Raw genomic sequence first — 18,110 nt, 5'->3', positions numbered from 1 at the left:
CCATTTCCACACAGAGAGTTCAGAGAGAGAGAGAGAGAGAGAGAGAGAGAGAGAGAGAGAGAGAGAGAGCCATTTCCATTTCCACACACAGTTCAGAGAGAAAGCGAGAATGGATGAGACGAGTAGCCCACCGCCGTGTCCAAAAACAGTCACCATCCGCCGTAACCCTCACCGGCGGGCTCGACCCACGCCTTCCTCCGTCGCCCCTATCCCCATGCCCTTATCTCCCTCCTCAATCTCACACAACATCCCTTCCTTCCCTACCGACGAAATCCTCTCCATCCAACTCCCCCCAAACCCTAACAATCTCTCCCCTTCAGACTCACTTTCCGCACCAGAATCCGAGAACCTTAGAGTCTTCCTTAGAATCCGACCCCTCGCTCCGAACGGAGGAGTTCAGATCAACAAGCAACACTGCAAAAACGGGTGGCCGAAATCTAAGCACGGCTCGAGGGAAAAAGCGAAGAAGAGAACCGAGATTTGTGTCTCGGGTAACGATTATAAATCTGTTACGGTGAGTCCTCCGGCGTCACTGCAAGAGGGGAAGCGTGTCAAGACTGAAGTGTATGGAGGGTTTTCGCAGGTGTTTTCCGCTGAGTCGACTCAGGTAAATATATGTGATCTTTTCCTGTTTTCGTTGCAGCTTTATTGGAACACTGACTCGGAGTCAAGGTTTAAGTAAGGGCATTGGGCATGGTAATGGTTGCGGTGTGACGGTATTGGGAGTGTTGAACGATTCATAATGGAATCGATTGTAGCTGTTGTGAACTTTAAAAGTCATTTTGTTTAAAAAAATTACATTGCTTAAATCACCCTTGACCGTCTAATAATGGCCGTGAACCATTCTGTGAATTGGAAACGGACCAATGCATAACAGGAGCCAGCCGATGTGCAAGTGATTTCTATCTGACTGGTATATGAGGGTGTAACAGTATCGGAAGGCTCAAAAACCATTATGCACCGGCTGTTAACGTGGCGTAACAGCTGATATTGAAAACCTTGGTCAGAGTTGGGCATTGTTGGTTATCTTATTTTCCTATATATCTTTCTATGGGCTATGCTTTACATTGCTATTTTCAGCCTATTTCTTTTGCTAACCTAGCCTCTTTGGTTGTGAGAGCGTTTGTATTTTTTTGGTTGACCTATCCGGTGGGTGGGTAAATTTTTCTACGGCTCGGATTTAATATACCTCCAATTTATAAATTTACGAAGTGTGGTTATACAGAACCATGGGTAGTTTCGTACGGTACTAGTAATCTCATCACAATTAGTCCGGTGGGATTACATATCCTTTGGTTCGTTATTAGTCTTGTCAAACAAAGGGGCCTGAGGGAAATCCTCATTAGTTGAATGACTTGCTTCATGCTTGCTGTTAGGGTGATATGTATATAGAAAGGATGGGGTAACCAGTTACAAATGTGTAGCTTCATGCCTTCATCACAGTTGTGTGTTTGCAGAAATTTAAGAAAGAAAAAAATTATAGCAGACTGATTTTCAGCCATGTGTGCCATGATGGCTCCTTGAGTTGTGGAATTGAGTGAGTTAGTATCCTTGGCCATTTCCTGAGCTGTGCATGTCTCTATCAAGGGTAGCTTTCCTTTTGCCTTTGGACTGGCCATTTGTTGCTTCTTTTGAAGCCGTAACACTTTTCCAGTGGTGACATGAGCCTCATTGTTATCTTGTCCTTTTGGTAACAAAAATCACCGCTTATAGCTTGAGTTTTACTAATTTAGCATTGAAATCTTATTAGGACGAAGTATATGCAAAGATGGTGAATCCACTGGTAGAGGAGTTCCTCCGGGGAAAGAGTGGAATGTTGGCTGCGTTGGGGCCAAGTGGTTCTGGGAAGACGCACACCGTTTTTGGCTCTCCTAGGGAACCTGGTATGGTTCCTCTCACCCTGCGTCGGATCTTTTCGAGAACAGAAGGCTGCGAAACTCAGTTGTCTAGGTAATGCTTACTTTTCCTGAACTCACTCAAACCCTCCTTGTAGCTCTAATTGTTTGTGTTGATTGTTTTAGCTGGATCTTTTCAATTGTAAAGTGCATAAATGTTGTTTTATAGTTCTTCAAACTGATGCAAGTATTGATTTTATTTCTTTATAGCAAAAGATAGATTTGCCATTATAAGTTATAACACTCCCAAAATACCCATTTGTAATTACATCACAACTGTTCATAACTAATACCATAAAAGGTCGTAACAACGACACCACAAAGCCTCCTAACATTATCTCGTCCCAATGCCTCGCCAACGTAAATTCATAAAACAACGACAGAGCTTCATAGGTAGGGCATTTATTTCTGTACATAAAACAACGACAGGAAGTCATAACTAGGGCTTCACAACTACACAATAATAGTTTGTCGTTATCACCATTGAATCATATTTACCTTTTCTATGGTATGAGATTGCGTCATGCAGACTCTTCCTTTCACAAAAGGAAAAAAGGATCATGAGAAACTATTAATTTATTTTGCACGAGTTACCATTTTTGAGTCGCTTTTAAGTTTTAAACTGCAGATGATTGCAACAAACTCTCAACCTATGGAAGATACGAATCATATGCTTTTTCTCCAACTTTTGCTTATGGACGCACATTGTATCAGATGGGGCGGGACAAACATTGGAAAGTCCACCTTTTTTCTCTAACAAATAAATGAAGTGGGACTATATAATTGGGGTGGTATGGTATCAAATTTATGAGCCTTATTCATATGTTAACACACCATTGTGCACATGGTTGACTTCCGTTGTGGTATCATGAAGCTAGTTTATCCAACCCTCAAGCAACTTGAGTACCAAATGAAAACAAATCCCAAGAAATCCATGAAGTACAACTGGATGCGTCCCTTACAACATGCCAAGCAATCTATGGAAATTGAAATGCATTCAAAAGGAGAATTGTTGTTTATAACTAACAGTATTTATATATTTGTCGCAAACTCTTCTATTTCAATTAGTTAGTCGTTTTTGAACAATCCCTTTTCATTATACCTTGTGAGCAGGATATTTTACCTATCAATGTTTGAAATATGTTCGGAAAGAGGTAAAGCAGAGCGGTTAATTGATCTATTCCAAGATGTTGGTGATTTATGCATGCAACAATCAACTGTCAAAGGGGTTCAAGAGGTTACTACCAGTTTCTATATGGTGTTCTGGTTATGTTAGGCTGCCATACAGGTGCATAAGATTCTAATGATTTATTCTGTAACTATATGATTTGTATAAACAGGTCAGCGTCACTAATGTGCAGCAGGCTGAATCCTTAGTTGCATGTGGAACGTTAAAACGGGCAACGGCTAGAACGAATTCTAATAATCAGTCCAGGTTTGTTGCAGTTAAAATTCGGTTTGAGTTCGCAGCAAGATATTCTTACATAACGTGGAAAAAACTTGGATGCATTTACTTTCCACCAGGCTTTATTATTATTTTTCATAACTGTTGGCATGGACAATACTTTTATGATGAATCAGAAACTATTTTGCTGCTCCACAAAATTAAGTGAACTTCTATGAGGATAGACGTTTTTTTTTGGTGTTTGTTTGATTCAAATGGGTATTTTAAGATGTTTAGAGGGTCAAAATTCTTGCTCCGTGTTAATTAACCATCGGTCAATGAAGTGTCCCCATAATAGTCAGAAACCCCCTGTTAGGTATGTCTAATTTCAACCTTAAAAATAATATTGTGGCTTATAGTATTGATGTTTCTGTTGTTCTTTTATGTACTAATGATTTGTTTTGTCTTCCAGCCGTTCACAATGCATAATCAACATTAGGGGTTCCCCTCACAGTGCTGTCTTCACTGTTGTTGACCTTGCTGGAGCAGAAAGAGAGAAAAGAACAGGGAATCAGGTACCAACCTTCTGTCCAACATGTTGAGACCTCTATATTGCACTTTCGTTCTTTGTCAAGTTGGGTTTGCTCTAAGGTTTCTTGGATACATTATCCAGTTGTAATCTTGATCTCTGTTTTATGGGCATTATCGTCTTAGATTTGTCCATACTCCTTTTGTAATGAGAAAGATATCATGCAACTACTTTTTACAGGGGGCTAGATTGCTAGAAAGTAACTTCATCAACAACACATCAATGGTTTTTGGTCTGTGCTTAAGAGTATGTTGCTTTATGATTTTATGGACGTGATCTTTTTATGTTGTTTCCCTCGAGCTATATGGCCCACATTTGTGCTTTTGTTTACTTTCAGTCATTGCTGGAGCACCAGAAGAACCCCAAGAAGCCATTGCAGAAACACTTCCAGAACTCTTTGGTAATGGCATTTCATTTGTTTCAGTTGCTACTGCATCATTTCAGTTTCTTTCGATTTTCTTGTTCAATTATGCGACCTGTTGGTTCTTTTCGCGCCTCGAGTAAATGCTACCATCGGTTTCTAATGACAAGGGATAGCGTATTTAGATGCATTTCATGCAAGACAGAATTTGACTTTGGTGGTAATTTTTTTGAACAGTTAACTCGGTATTTACGAGATTATTTGGAAGGCAAAAGGCGAATGGCTTTGGTATGCCTTTTATCTCTTAAGTTAACCCATTGGTTTGTTATTGCTTGGTATGTTATGTCATGAGCTGGTCATGTTGATTGTTTACTACTTAGCATCGTAATTTTGTGCAGATTCTAACTGTAAAATCAGGAGTGGAAGACTATCTGGATACATCCTTTCTGCTAAGACAGGCTTCTCCTTATATGAAGATCAAGTATAGTTCTTTCTCAATGAACAAATATTCTCCCACTTGGGACAAGTTATGCATATGTTTTTTGGCGTCACAGGTTCAACAATGCTGAAGAGCCACTGAATTTAGTCAGTACAAAGAGGAGTTTTCAGGCATTCCCAAGAGTAGAGCGACTCAAAAGGACGAAGCTTAGTAGCATTGAAGCATTTCACGTATTTCATCTTGCCCTTCTGAATACAAATTCTATACCGCCAGTTGTCCTAGATAATTGCGTTGTTTTTGGTTCTATCAGTTTATGTTCCTGCTTATTCGTGCGAAAGGAACCATTAATTTTACTTGATTCATATCATGTGCACTTCAAATGTAATGCTGCAGAGCTACGTTCTTATTTTTGTGTACATTCTTCATCACTAATGTTAAAGGCTTTTCTTTCAGACAAATGAAGGGAATGGAGCTGGAGATGGATGTAGACTTCTTAAAGAAGGTTGTTCAGACTGTTCTGATGTTGCTTCATTTCACTTTGGTAGTTTTACTCTTTGGCATCTGTCATGGAGAACTTATGATACATTTGGCTTCTTTTGAAACAGAGGCCCTTCCTCCAGAGATCATCAAACCTGAGCATTGTTCAGGTCGTCCTGGAAAAACAACTAATTCAGATCTTAAAGATGGTACATCCCTTGAGGAAGGCTCTACTGAATTGGAAAAAGAAAGAAAGAATGTGATTATGCAGAACTTTGCCAAAGCTATATGGAATGTCCTGAAGCAATATAAGGAAAAGCTTAAGGTAATTATAGGAGCTGATATGTTGTTAGCCTTACCCTTTCCGTTCCTGTTAGCGCCGTTTAAGTTTGTTGGTGCCGATGAAACCTTGGAAATCAAGTCAACAAAGTTGCATGTGCACAGGTGGCTGAAAATCAGATTCAGACTCTCAATAGAAGCCTCACCGATGAAAAGGAAAGGAGTTTAGGGCTTGAAATTGAATTGAAAGATTTAAAGTCCAACTTATTATACAAGAAAGAAACTTCCCTGAAAGAAAGGGTTGAATCTAGTACCAATACATCTGCAGAGCAGGAAGGATGTCAGTCCGACCACGAGGTATTCTAATGGCAATTCTAATCCAAAATCAGAATCCTAATGTTTCATAATGCATGGATTCCTCTTGCTTTGCTCCTTGTTACAATTTCCAATCAGTGTTGATCAAATTCTATTACAGGGTTTTCTTTCATGCTCAATCAACTGCTTTTTATGCAACTCATATTTTAGCCTGTAATTTGATTTTTTTCTAGGACCCACTCCTGATTTCTTCAGTCCTCTTATTTCGGAGAATCACCTAATAGTATGCTAAGTTGTTTACTATCTCTGGCTCAAAATTTCACGTAAAATCTACTGGACCATGTTGAGCATGATTTGTGTCTGAAATCTGTATCCAGTTACTTTATGATTATGACAATTGTTTCGAACTTGCTTCTTTGACAGAGATTTTCATTTCATTTATGGGGTCATGGTATCTTTTGTGTAGTTCGTCAAATAGTACTATGCTTCTAAGTGTAAATGCAGGAGTTTCTTATTTAGAACTGGATGAAACAGAGAGCATTGCCAACGAAGAAATATCTTTTGTGGTGTGTCCAATAATTTTTATTATTTTTTGATGGGGGACACGCCGGGGACACGGCTGGGGACACGCCAGGGACACGGCTGAGGGTTAAAATGTAATATATATTTTTAATTTTGAGGGGTTAATATGAAATTATTCAAAAATATTTGGGTTAATTTGTAATTATGCCTTTATTTGGACCATGGTAATCTTATACATTCATATAGGACATGTCTTCATCAACAGTGGAAGAAAAGAAAAAATATATGTATATATGTATTTATATATATATATATATATTTATTTATTTATACACATGGCGTGTCCCCCGCTGTGTCCGTATCCCCATTTTTTTAGAATTGCCATGTCCCGTGTCCTTGTCCGTGTCCGTATCCGTATCTGTGTCCGTGCTACATAGGATAATGGTTTCCAGTTTGATTAGGATTACTTTTCATTTAGATATTTAAGACTTTTTTGTCAGGTGAACAATGCTGGTGTTGTCATTGCCTCTTCCATAACTGTTGAAGATTTTGAAGAGCAGGGCTATCAGGTACTTTTTAGGAGATGTTAGTTCAGGACATTGGAGTATTGTTTAGAGATATCGGGATGGACGTTTCTTTCTTTCTGGGTCTAAAACAGCTATGCACATCGCTGTGTGCAGCAGTTCACTAATCAGGAATCCGAAGCCTTTCCTAGAGATGTTAACATTGCTGAAGATCCAAATGATGAGGGTACAGATGATACTCAATTTGACAGGAACGGTTCAGGTTTGACAGGAAATCGATACTGCATAGTTTAATAGCTTTTGACTGGAAGTTAATTAAGCTTTTAGTAACTTGACTCACGAAGCTATGTAGAATATCTGTGTGAGGATCAGTTGCTAACAAAAGTCCTGCATTGGAGATATACCTTTCCATAACTAGATGCAATTGGATGCTAATTATCATCCGTCACTTCATTTCAAAGGGTCTATTCATTTTTCTAGGATGCAAGAGTTAATATGTTCACAACCTTGTTACAAAAGAAATGCCTTATATGCGAGTTGATCCGCTTCGTTCTTATCTATTGATACGTCAAGAGAGAACTTATGACCTTGCGGATGGAGAGGGATTTGAACCCCCGGTATTCCTATCAATACTTCGGTTTTCAAGACTGACTCGCTCAGACATCCATCCCCTTCGCGTGTGAAGCATGCATCACTCATATGAAATGTGTCAAAACAGCCTAGATTTGTATTTCCCAATATCATGTGATGTCAATGTGGTCAGACACAAACAGTACATTGTTCGTAAGCACGGGCAGTTAAAGTATAACACATACAGAAACATCAAGTAATTGATAATCACTAAACCATTCTATTTCTGTTCGACTTTGTATTGACCCTTATTTATGGACATGGTTCCTGAATTTCTCGTTTGGGATATCTCATTTGTAAGATAACTGTCTACTTGCGTTATTTCCAGATTCAGGACCTTCTGAGTATGTGGTAAGCTCTCCTAAGTCACTTATCGAAATCAGAAGTGACAGCTGCTCCTCAGTGGAACGGTCCAAATCGGAAAGCGAAGAGGACAAGGTTTATTTTTTTGCATGAGAGTCACTGGTGTTCTACCTATTACTCTCTCCTTATGATCACTACTTTGTTTTAAAAGTCTGCCATAATTGGTGTACCTTATGGTCTAAAACTGTTTTTTTTTTTGCTTAGCTTCTGTTCTTAAGCATACATGCAGAAAAAATGACCTCGAATATTGTTTTACATTTAATGTTTTTACCATGTAAAGCACCATTATTATATTTTTGCTTTCCAGTATGTGAATTTAAGACATTCTTCGAGTTTTCCTTCATCCCCAATGAATTCTTAATTTATGAAAAGATAATCTTGATCACTCTCCATCAGCGTTCATTCGTTTACTGTACGGCGAGATCAGAGAATGCTTAACATTGCAGAACTAAAGATCATTTTTGCGAGTGCCTGACTTGTTAATCAGAGTAGACTAGATGTAGTGATTGGTTAATAGTTATCGCTGTAGCACTTCATCACTGACCTTGACTGGAGGAATTTACACTTTACATAACAGCAATTAGATTTGATGAAGACGGATTTGTTAACAAAGAGAAATTGTTTGGTTATAATGGCTGGAATCGAATGTTATTCTTCTATTTCTGACGTGGTTTTGAACTTTATGATGCTGATGTAGGTTTTCAAATGCAAGATCTAACTATTTTGGTTTTTTCGTGCTTTATATAGAAACGGTTGGATCAACCAACAATGCCAGAGGAAGGTGCAGAATTGCCCCCAAGATGCGATGCCAGTAGCGCCACAAAAAGTGATTCAAAGGATAATTCTTCCTCCAGAGCTTTGAATGCGGAGCGACCCAAACGGTCAGTAGGGTGGATTCATCATTATCAACAGTTTGTGGTTTATTGCTTTGTTTTCTTATACAAATTTACGTCTGTTGATACTCAGGAGACTTCTGCCTGCTTCATCCATCTTGTTAAAGAATATCAGTACTCTGGAATTTGAGGATGAGTATGAAAAACCAAAGGTGAAGTTACCTGTCTTACTGCGTTTGATTGATTAGCTAGGTTCTGCCTGATTTGATATGAGTTTAACCAATTCGACTAAGATCTTGCTGTTGAACTGGAGATTAAGGGAGTTTGCTATTTATCTTGTAATTCACTCCAACTCGGTACCATTCCCTCAGATTCAATTTTGTTTATGTTTTGCGTTTGCATAATGCGTAAAGCTCTCTTGTTTTCACCTTTCTCAAGAAGAAAACAAGAAACCGATTGGTAATTGCAAACATACCAAACGATTTAGGATTGGATTTGCAGTTTGACTCTATTCTCCTTTAATAAAGAAGCAACTGATTTGCAGGGAGGTAGAGGAGAAAAGAAGTTGGTTCTGGAAGAAAGAAACAGGACTCAGGGTAGCATCTCTCTCCTTCGTTTGCTTAGGACCAACCTTCATCTCTAGTCTAGTAAACCCAATGCCAATTTTTGTGTAGATTTCATAGTATTGTATAGTTGGGGCATCTTTTTGTGTGAGTAAATCCCCACTTTCCTTTTTGTCCACCAACATATCACAAGTTTCTAGTGCTATAGGTGAGGGCGAGGGTATATTTTTATTGAAGCATTGTTATGTACCCATGTATGTATATTATGGGGACTTATGGCTCTTTACAGATGAAGTTGTAAAAGCGAATTGTATCGAGTTTGCAATTCAATGCTTGTTACTTCATTTGACTGTGGGAGATGATGTATGTATTTATTAATGTCAAGTTCCTTGTAAGTATCTTTAAAAGGTTACGAATGGAGAAAATATTTAACATGTATGTTCGTTGATGATGTTGATGCAGGTTTCTTGGGCATTATGGGTTTCTTGATTAGTAATTGAACAAATATGCAAGGATTACCAAACGGGCTTGATAATGCTAATGCAAGTTTCTTAGGTATTTTGTTTTTTCTCTCAAGTGTAAAAGAATATACAAACGAGATGTTAATCTTGTAAATTATAGCGTATAAGTTTAAAAAAAAAAAGGGAGGGGTTATGAAAATTTAAAAATGTTGTGAAAATCAAATGACTGCCCTATCCCCCAAATTTTTTTTTTTGCAAAGCAAACGGCTCCAACTTGAAATACCCATTTGGTTCTTTTAATGTATTTCTATTTGTAAAGAGAGGGAAATAAATTCCGCACTGCACAGAGAGAGAGAGAGAGAGAGAGAGAGAGAGAGAGAGAAGTGGAAAGAGAGGTTCAATTCCTTTCTCTACTAGATCCAGCCCTGTTGTGAATAATTTTGCAGGATTAGGATGAGCTGCTACGAGGGACACAGTAGATTGAAGGTGCATGGTTGGCATTAGGTTTATAAATGATTCAAGTACTTCGCGAGTTCAGCTCGGTTTTGCTCGTTTAGTAAATGAGTTGAACTCAAGTTCTAGTTTTTGGCTTGTTTAATAAACGAGTTCCGAATGGAGCTCGGCTTGTTCGACCGTTAAGGGAAGCTCGGCTTTTGTTTAGTAAATTGCTAAATTCAGCTCGTTAAAACTTGAACACAAATTTTTGGCTCGTTTAAACGAGTTGAGCTCGAGCTAAGGCTCCTTTACAGCCCTTTGCAACATTGTGTCTATGTAGCGCCAACTGTGGGCAGGGTTTGGGTTCGTGAGATTATAGTTTGATTCAGTGTTGGCGAAATCTATTTTCTTAAAAATAGATTCACTTCTATCATCTCCGATTATGAAGTAATCAGATTTCACTCAATAAAATCTTCGACATGGTATATCTTCTTGACAAGATTTACAACTTGAGCAGTTCAGATCGTAAAAATCAACCGGAATGAATTCACAAATTGACTAATTAAACGTTGCAGTCCGGAGCATGAAAAAGTCCGGCGTCGTTTTTTTATACAAATTCACATGTTAGACTGCGAAGTCCCCATGAAACCAGGGCGACGTCGTATTAACTGAACTCCGGCGTTCAAAACGCGAGGTCTCGATGGAATCGGAATTCTAGGGTTTGAAACGCGTCTAATCGGGTAATCGCTTTCCTTCTCCTTCCATTCGCTCCAGAAAGTTTTCTCCTTTCGTAGGTGCAGAGCAAGTTGAGCAACCCTAAATGAGTAAATATCTTCTATGTTCCCATGTACGAACCGATTAGTTCCTTTGTTTGCTCTGATTCTTTGGAGGTCTGTTAGTGTGAATTGATGTGTTTTCAGATGCCATTCAATTATGTTTTATGTACGGGTTATTGATTTTACTTGTTTGCTGCATTAATATTTACTATGTGGCTCTAGATCACATCCTTCGTCTTTTCGGATTATCTCGGTGTTCCCCACACCCCCCCCCCCCCTCCCCCTCTTTAATTAGGGCAAATCAATAATGTGTTTTCAGTTTCCCTATTGGTATCGAATCAAGCTTTGTTCTTTATGATTTGATTTTAGTGTTTTGCGTTCAGCTAATTACTAGTACTAGTATGTGGTATTCTGCTTTTACCTTTTCAGGATTGACATAGTGATTGGACACTGTCAACGGTTATTTTACGGCTGTATACAAACACTGCACCGAACAACTGGTAAATTAACTGTTATGTAACGACCTTGATAGGTTTTTCTATTCGACACTTTCAATGTGGTTGTTGGCTTCTGCATTTGTTAGCTGCTGCATTTGTTGGCTTTTGTTTTATTTACTTTCTCTTTATATACATCTGAAACTGGTTTGTTTGCAAAAGTGTTGCCATTGTATTGTACTCCATTGTGGTATTGCCTATTTCCCCCTAACAAGTGGATTGCCACTTCATTTCATCATGATGGTCGTTAATCTAAATATATATTTATGGGTGTCAATATCAGCGTAGTGGAAGCTCCTGTACTTAAGCATTCAAGTGTTATGTCCCAACCCGTTCTTGTTTGTCCAAGGTTCAAGATCCTGCTATGCTTGTTTGAAGATTTGAACTAAGTCATTTAGGTCTGAGTTTCATCACCTTAGGCAAGCTATCCATGAAAGGTTTAAGTTAGGGAAGCCGTACGAGAACTTTGTAGAGCATGAAAACCTTCATTTTTTTTTTCATTCATGCTGCAATATGTTCGAATAAGCAGCATGAAAACTTCCCCTCCCCCCGCGAAATTTGGGGGCATGCGTCCATTTAATTCCTTGAACTTCGGAGGCAGGGGCGGGAGCCGCTATTTTACTGGTAAAACTCTATGAGAGCAGCGACTTTGTACTTTTATTGCGAAAGTTAGGTCTATCTCTAGTCTTTCCCCACCCATAGCTCCATCGATTGGGGATAAAAAGAATATGAGTAAATACATTCATGTACATACACCGCGTACATATGCGGTTTTGGGCCCATCTCAGGTCCCACAAAAATAATCCGAGTCGATTATTTTGTTCAAAATGTTTTGCTTAGCGTTCCTGTAAAAAATGAACTTCTTGGGATATCGGTAAAAATGTTTATGAAACATCCCACTTTGCTTTAGAATATAGGCATGGACTCTAAAGCAAAGTTGGATGTTTTGGGAACGCCTTTATTGATATCGGAAAAAGTTGATTTTTTACCGGGACCCTAAACCATTCATTTCAAACAAAATGAGTGGCTCAGATCATTTTTGTAGGACCTGAGACGGGTCCAAAATACGTATGTATGTGGTGTATGTATGTGAATGTATGCACCTATAGCACAACTGTTGGGTATAACATGGATAGCTATTGTTGTTGTTTAAGAAAACTTGCATGCCTCTGTTGACATTAATGCTTGAAAGATAGTATGTGTAAGTCTTCAGTGTCTTTTTTTGTGTGATGGTTTTGAGTGAATTCATAACCCTGCATGGTTTTATGTGCATGTCCACCTTTGCTAGTTTGTTCTGTTTGATGCAATGCCTAAGTATGATACATGACATCCATCTACTTTTTCTTAGGCATTTGAGGCACTCAATCTGTACTTGAAGTTGTTCATCTTTGTAATGAATTTGAAATGCCTGTTTCTCTGAGATTATTAGCTCGTAAAAAAATTTGATTATGGCATTATGCAGAGTAAAGGTGATAATGGGAGTACTATCTTAGGGTCCTTTACTACAGGAGGGATATATGATACACACTGTGGGGTAGTGATTCTAACTATGGATCTCAACCAGACCTCTGGTTTGAGCTATCGGTTAACCTTGCTCCGTCGCCTGACTTGCACAAGCAACACCCACTGTTAGTGCCCAAACTTATTGGAGTCGACCGGCAAGGCACTCAGATGGTTAAGTAGGAAGTTACAAGTGGAGAGGTAAGCACACAGCTTTAAGGGTTAGGAGAAATGGCGTACCCCTCTGGGGTTTATCTTTACCCTTTGTATAGAGCCTCTAGACTTGCCCCCCAAGTATACGCGTGCTCAGTAATTGCTTCGGCTGACGTCAGTAATGACGTATTGAGCCAGTCAGTTATGTGCACGTGCGTGAGCTGGGTTCCGTAAGTTTCGCGGGTCATAACGGCCGGAACCGATAAGGCACAACTTCCAAGTTACGTGGTCCAGATCCAGTTCGCTGAACCGTGACTGGTCGAATTTCATGATCCGAACTGTGGGGTCCGGATTGTAGTTCGGTCCAGCCCAAAGGATTAGGCCGGTGAGTCCTGTTAGGCTGTTGAGCCACCTGACCTAATTGAGCTGCACTATTTGGCCACTACACACACCCACATTTCAATTAGGCAATTACCAGAACCAAAGAGTTATGAGTTTTATGGCGAATGTTGCAAATCATTGTGGTATAGTAATGAAAAGGGTGTACCATAATAAAGTTATGGAGGCTTTGTGGTGAGAAAAGTTACGAAGTTTCGTGTCAGACTTTAGTGACCTTTTGTTGTGTTAGTTACGAACTATTGTGGTGCAGTTACAAACCATTGTGGTGTGGCCGTGCAATATACACTTTTTAGGGGTGTGTATTCTAGGCGTTCCCATTTAGTAATTGTTATACTTATTCATTTCTTAACCGTATTTTGCAGCTTGTGTTAGGGGGGTGGATTTTTCCCTACTTAGTGGCATTTCATGGTACAAATCGTGTACGCGATATAGCCATTATCTACTAGCTATGCTTGTATGTCTATTCTCATGTGGATTTTAGCAGAATTGTCTAAATGTTTTTTTTGGTCCTTGTGATTTTGTCAAGCTTTCCATGCAATCTTTACCTAATTAATATACGAGGCAGATAATATTGCCTGGCAGTGTCTTATGAATCTTTGCTTATTCGGATTTATGCTTTATTGTCTTTTGCCGTTTGCTTGGAACATCTGCAGCAGTTTTAAGAGTTTCATCTGCATGGTTTATTAGGCATAAATGTAGCGATTTTTTTGCATTATTTAGATTGTTAATGAATCTGTAATTAATGTCTTCAAAATATTCTCTAAAGTCCCCAAATGTTTGCTCTACATCATTCATTGCCGATATGGACAATTGTAATAAGTCATTATTACTTTATCTAGTTTTGAAACTTGAAGATTCCCCATTCAATATATCATATTTTGTCTTGATAATTTTCTGGTATGTTGACCCATTTTACAATTCGACGCTTTGTAGGGTATGATGTTATCTTATGCTGAATTGCCTTTGTTGTTTGTTAAGATGTGGGATGATGTATTAGCACAGTCCAAAGGTATTGACTCTTGAAAGTAAAAGTGGCTTTGGAAGCATTATGACAGTCAAGGACTTCTTTACCTTGACTGAGATGAAGGATGGGCACACATCTACTGCTAGGGTTAGTGAGCTGGCCAATGTTATGCAGATGGAGAAAGATTGCATTGCAAAGAATGTTGGTGATGCCATATGGAAGTGGTCTATTGTAGCAAGCACCGTATCGGCCAGCAATGAGAAAATACTGCCTTGCCTTGTTATAAAGTTAGATGACTCTTGTTTGTTAATAGGTGGCTTAAGGAAGCTCCTAATTCTGGTGAGGACGCAAGTGACAACTTTTTGGAAGAGTCAATCGTACTGCGTATGATAAGGAGAATCTTCATCTTAGTATGGATGACTGTCAACAATCTCTTTGGCCATTGTAGTGATAAAGTCAAGGATAGAGCTAGGGTTCTGTTTGATAGATGGAAGCCAGATGGTGACAGTGATGTAGTTCCCCAAGATGTTGACAAGGCTGGGGTTAGGGTTATTTCTCCTTTTGGAGGATTTCCAAAAGCATCACTTGATGGAGACATAGATTATACTGGACTAGGGATATGCTGGTCCCAAACCAAAGCATTGAAGTATGCAAGTCATAATTCCCCAAACAGATTCGGTGCAATGGGAGCTTCTGTCTGATAGAACCCGTGTCTCCATCAAGTGATGCTTTTGGAAATGCCTAAGAATGTGCGATGGAACCTGAGATGCAAAATGCTTGTGGTATCCAAAGACAACTATTGTCTAAGGATTTTCCCTTTGGTAATTTGGGGAATGGATATGTCGGAGAAGAAAAGCAGAATGGATGATGAAACTTTGCGTCATTCAGAAGCATAGGTGTTGTCAAAATAAGGGTCATGATTATAATTCTACCACTTCAGTGGACTCCACCAGAAATGATGGTAAATTGTGAAATTGGAGGAGTCAGATACTTCTTTCTCCATTGAAGAGAGTGGGAGATCAACTGAGATAGTGAATATGCTACTGACAAAAGTGAGGATATGGTAAATAACACTACTAATATTTTGAAACTGGAAATGAATGTTAAAAGTACTGATGTGCTGACAGAAGAAGCTCTAATTTGGAGCTTGAGTATGGCGTAATAGATGCACTGGAGGTTGCTAGACAAGTTACTATAGAAGTGGAGAGATTTTGGGGATCGAAGGGAGTCTTCCGAGTCTAATAGCCCGGAGTCTATACATGGTAATAAAATCCAACCCATTGACCGCATCTAAGGAGGTGCCAGATGGAAATCTATCCGCCGAGACTTTTCAACAAAGGGGGAAGAACCTTTAAAGCTTTTAAGTCATGGAAAAAACCCTAGATTCTAAAGTGGAAATCGCGCACAATATAAAGAGTCCTTTCAGGTTACTGAGGCGGCACGAGAACCAGAAGTTAACACAGAGAAAGGTGTAGGTGATTTTGATCTGAATCAAGAAGTTTGCTCTGAGGAAATGGATCGCCCAACGAATGCAATCACAAACCATATCTTTGTGGTTTCCGCTTCAAGGGCTGCAGCGGCTCCTCGATTGCCTTTAGCCCCTTTGCAATTTGAGGGTGCTCGTGGTTGGAAAGGACCCTCTGCAACCAGCGCTTTTCGCCCCGTATCGCCTCGCAGATTTGTTGAAAGTGACAACACTCAAGTCGGTGGTGGGACCCATAGTAGTCCAAGGCAGCGACGGCAAGACTTCCTTGGGTTTGATCTGAACAAGACTGATTCAGCAGAGGATGAAATTGCTAATCTAATACCAGGAAAACAAATCCTGGTATCTGGGGAATCCTCAGTTGAAGTGGGACCGAGAAGATCAGAGGGGCTCAAGTTGGATCTTAATCGTATCAGTGACGATGATGATGCCCTTCCTGACTGGAGCATAGAGGGACGGATATGTGACCACAAGAACGGTCATCTGAGCCCACCTCCTTCCTCGTCGACATCATCAATGTTGAGGAACATTGATTTGAATGATCAACCATCTCTCTGCAATGATTCTTCAAATCTCCAGCCCTATTTTGGTAAGTCATCTTCTCTACTGAATTTAAATGGTTCTGAAGGGACCAAATCAGGCGATTCGGTAATTTATATCATGGGTACCAGAGTGAAGGTCAATCAAAATGATTTTGTTCCGCGATCTCGTTCCTTGCCAAATGGGTTGATTCTAGGACCTTCATTGGATGATAGTTTGGCAAGAAGAGGAGGTTTTTCGGCCATGGAGTCCCCAATGCCATATGCGTGTCCACCTGTATTTGGTTACAGTCCTTGCATGGTGGATTCAAAAGGAGCACTGGTTGTACCCCAAACCTGGGATTCTGCGTCCACTTATCAACCACCGTTTGTAACGAGTAAGATGGGGACACATCCAGGTTCAATGGAGGCTGGGCCTTCAAGGCCCAACGTTGATTTGAACCCAGGCATTATGATTGAAGGGGGAAACAAGGAATCTGAGGGTGTGCTGCAGATTTTCAATTCTGGTGAGGTCTGGTTAAATGGTGAGCAGTTGAGGGTCAACTCGCTACCTTCTTCGGATTCTGGTGGCACTGGTAAACGAAAGGAACCAGAGGGTGGGTCGGAACCCTACCCATTTGGGTACAGACATCAACCACAGTGGAAATAGAGTACTTATGTCTGGTTTTTCTCTCTTTGGATCAGTTTATTAGGAACTAAACACAACAGAAGTTTTCTACTTGTAGATGATCCAGAGAAGGCGGGCCTGGTGAAACTTGAAATTTTTGGGAGGGAGGGGGAGTTTGGTAGAGCTGAATAAGATTGGGAATTGTGGATATACAGGGAGTGAAGGGATTCAATGTTAAAAAAGGAAAGGAAATTAGGTTATAAAATAGTTTGTTTCTTAATTAATTATTTTCAATGTTTCATTTCACAGCAGTCCTTTGCTATAGTTGGAAGCTTGTCACATGTTGCATTCCCTGGCTACTGTGACTCAAGGGATTGATTCATTGCCTAAGAAGAAAGGAAGTTAGGTTTTAAATACACAGTTTGTTTCTTAATTAAGTATTTCTATGTTACATTTCATAGCAGTCCTTTGCTACAGTAGGAAACTTGTTACATTTCGCTGTAATCTCTCTCTCTCTCTCTCTCTCTCTCTCTCTATGAATGAAATTTAGAGAAAGGAATCATTTTTTACCTTATTCCGGCTCACATAAATGGTATAGGTATCGATATGGAAGCTTGTATGGGAGTATGTGTGTGCCAGAAAAAGTGGTTATAATGGCAGTTGCTTATTTATGAACTTCCCGCATGGGCGAATTGTATTTGTTTTTATTTTGAAGATTGCGCAAAATTCAGGTATTCCATGTTACTGCCGCTGATGTTTGATATTGAGGAACTATTGAAATACAAAGCCTAGGCACACTGGTAATCTGAAACTCAGCTTTGTATTGAAGAACTGTGTGTTTGCGTACTTTAACAGTTTCTTTAAGCCATAGGTTTGACAGATTATGGTCTTGATTGCTCCCGCATTGTTGTCTAAACTGCGTGCTTTGATGCCTTTTTGATGGCCAGTGTCGAATTTGATCTTGGCCATTCTTACATTTGAAGTTCAATATGGTTTATTGCACAGCTCTTCCGACGGTTTTTGTGGGCAGTCAAGTTCTTCAATAGGATGCCTGGAAATTCTGAATGTAGCTCTGAAGATAATTTGTTTTTCAATGTAGTGTTTCTATGTTTCCTTGCATAGCAG

The 18,110-nt window shown here is 39.5% G+C and overlaps 2 protein-coding genes across 8 annotated transcripts; both read left to right on the top strand.

Annotated features, from left to right (window-relative positions):
* On the top strand, positions 1 to 9,558 carry LOC131334473 (kinesin-like protein KIN-6). 4 transcript variants are annotated; one of them, XM_058369506.1, is made up of 19 exons: positions 1 to 607; positions 1,751 to 1,950; positions 3,009 to 3,132; positions 3,236 to 3,330; positions 3,752 to 3,854; positions 4,049 to 4,114; positions 4,206 to 4,268; positions 4,467 to 4,517; positions 4,628 to 4,710; positions 4,784 to 4,898; positions 5,122 to 5,170; positions 5,274 to 5,470; positions 5,590 to 5,781; positions 6,762 to 6,830; positions 6,942 to 7,047; positions 7,744 to 7,853; positions 8,526 to 8,659; positions 8,745 to 8,823; positions 9,156 to 9,558. In XM_058369506.1, exons 1-19 carry the CDS (start codon positions 110 to 112, stop codon positions 9,252 to 9,254), a joined length of 2,433 nt encoding a protein of 810 aa, XP_058225489.1. In that variant the 5' UTR covers positions 1 to 109; the 3' UTR covers positions 9,255 to 9,558. The 4 variants fall into 4 exon arrangements, with proteins under 4 accessions (XP_058225489.1, XP_058225487.1, XP_058225490.1 ...); XM_058369504.1 differs by having other exon boundaries at positions 8,526 to 8,668; XM_058369507.1 differs by having other exon boundaries at positions 29 to 607; positions 6,945 to 7,047.
* Positions 9,559 to 10,731: 1,173 nt separating this feature from the next.
* On the top strand, positions 10,732 to 17,950 carry LOC131334469 (uncharacterized). 4 transcript variants are annotated; one of them, XM_058369499.1, is made up of 3 exons: positions 10,740 to 10,810; positions 11,276 to 11,346; positions 14,326 to 17,950. In XM_058369499.1, exon 3 carries the CDS (start codon positions 15,870 to 15,872, stop codon positions 17,025 to 17,027), a length of 1,158 nt encoding a protein of 385 aa, XP_058225482.1. In that variant the 5' UTR covers positions 10,740 to 10,810; positions 11,276 to 11,346; positions 14,326 to 15,869; the 3' UTR covers positions 17,028 to 17,950. The 4 variants fall into 4 exon arrangements, with proteins under 4 accessions (XP_058225484.1, XP_058225482.1, XP_058225481.1 ...); XM_058369500.1 differs by lacking the exon at positions 10,740 to 10,810 and adding an exon at positions 10,866 to 10,960; XM_058369501.1 differs by lacking the exon at positions 11,276 to 11,346 and having other exon boundaries at positions 10,732 to 10,810.
* Positions 17,951 to 18,110: the final 160 nt, after the last annotated feature.

The sequence above is a fragment of the Rhododendron vialii genome, chromosome 7a (genome assembly GCF_030253575.1).
Source record: "Rhododendron vialii isolate Sample 1 chromosome 7a, ASM3025357v1".
In the NCBI taxonomy this organism is placed as follows: Eukaryota; Viridiplantae; Streptophyta; class Magnoliopsida; order Ericales; family Ericaceae; genus Rhododendron; species Rhododendron vialii.
The sequence above is the reverse complement of the archived record's forward strand: the minus strand, read 5'-3'. Positions and strand labels throughout refer to the sequence as shown.

Excerpts from the sequence above, each read along its gene's own strand:
- LOC131334473 (XM_058369504.1), top strand. The coding sequence starts at position 110 with ATGGATGAGACGAGTAGCCCACCGCCGTGTCCAAAAACAGTCACCATC. Across the intron at positions 4,269-4,466 it reads AACACTTCCAGAACTCTTTG|TTAACTCGGTATTTACGAGA; the intron begins GTAATGGCATTT and ends TTTTTTGAACAG. Across the intron at positions 5,782-6,761 it reads GATGTCAGTCCGACCACGAG|GTGAACAATGCTGGTGTTGT; the intron begins GTATTCTAATGG and ends CTTTTTTGTCAG.
- LOC131334469 (XM_058369501.1), top strand. The coding sequence starts at position 15,870 with ATGGATCGCCCAACGAATGCAATCACAAACCATATCTTTGTGGTTTCC.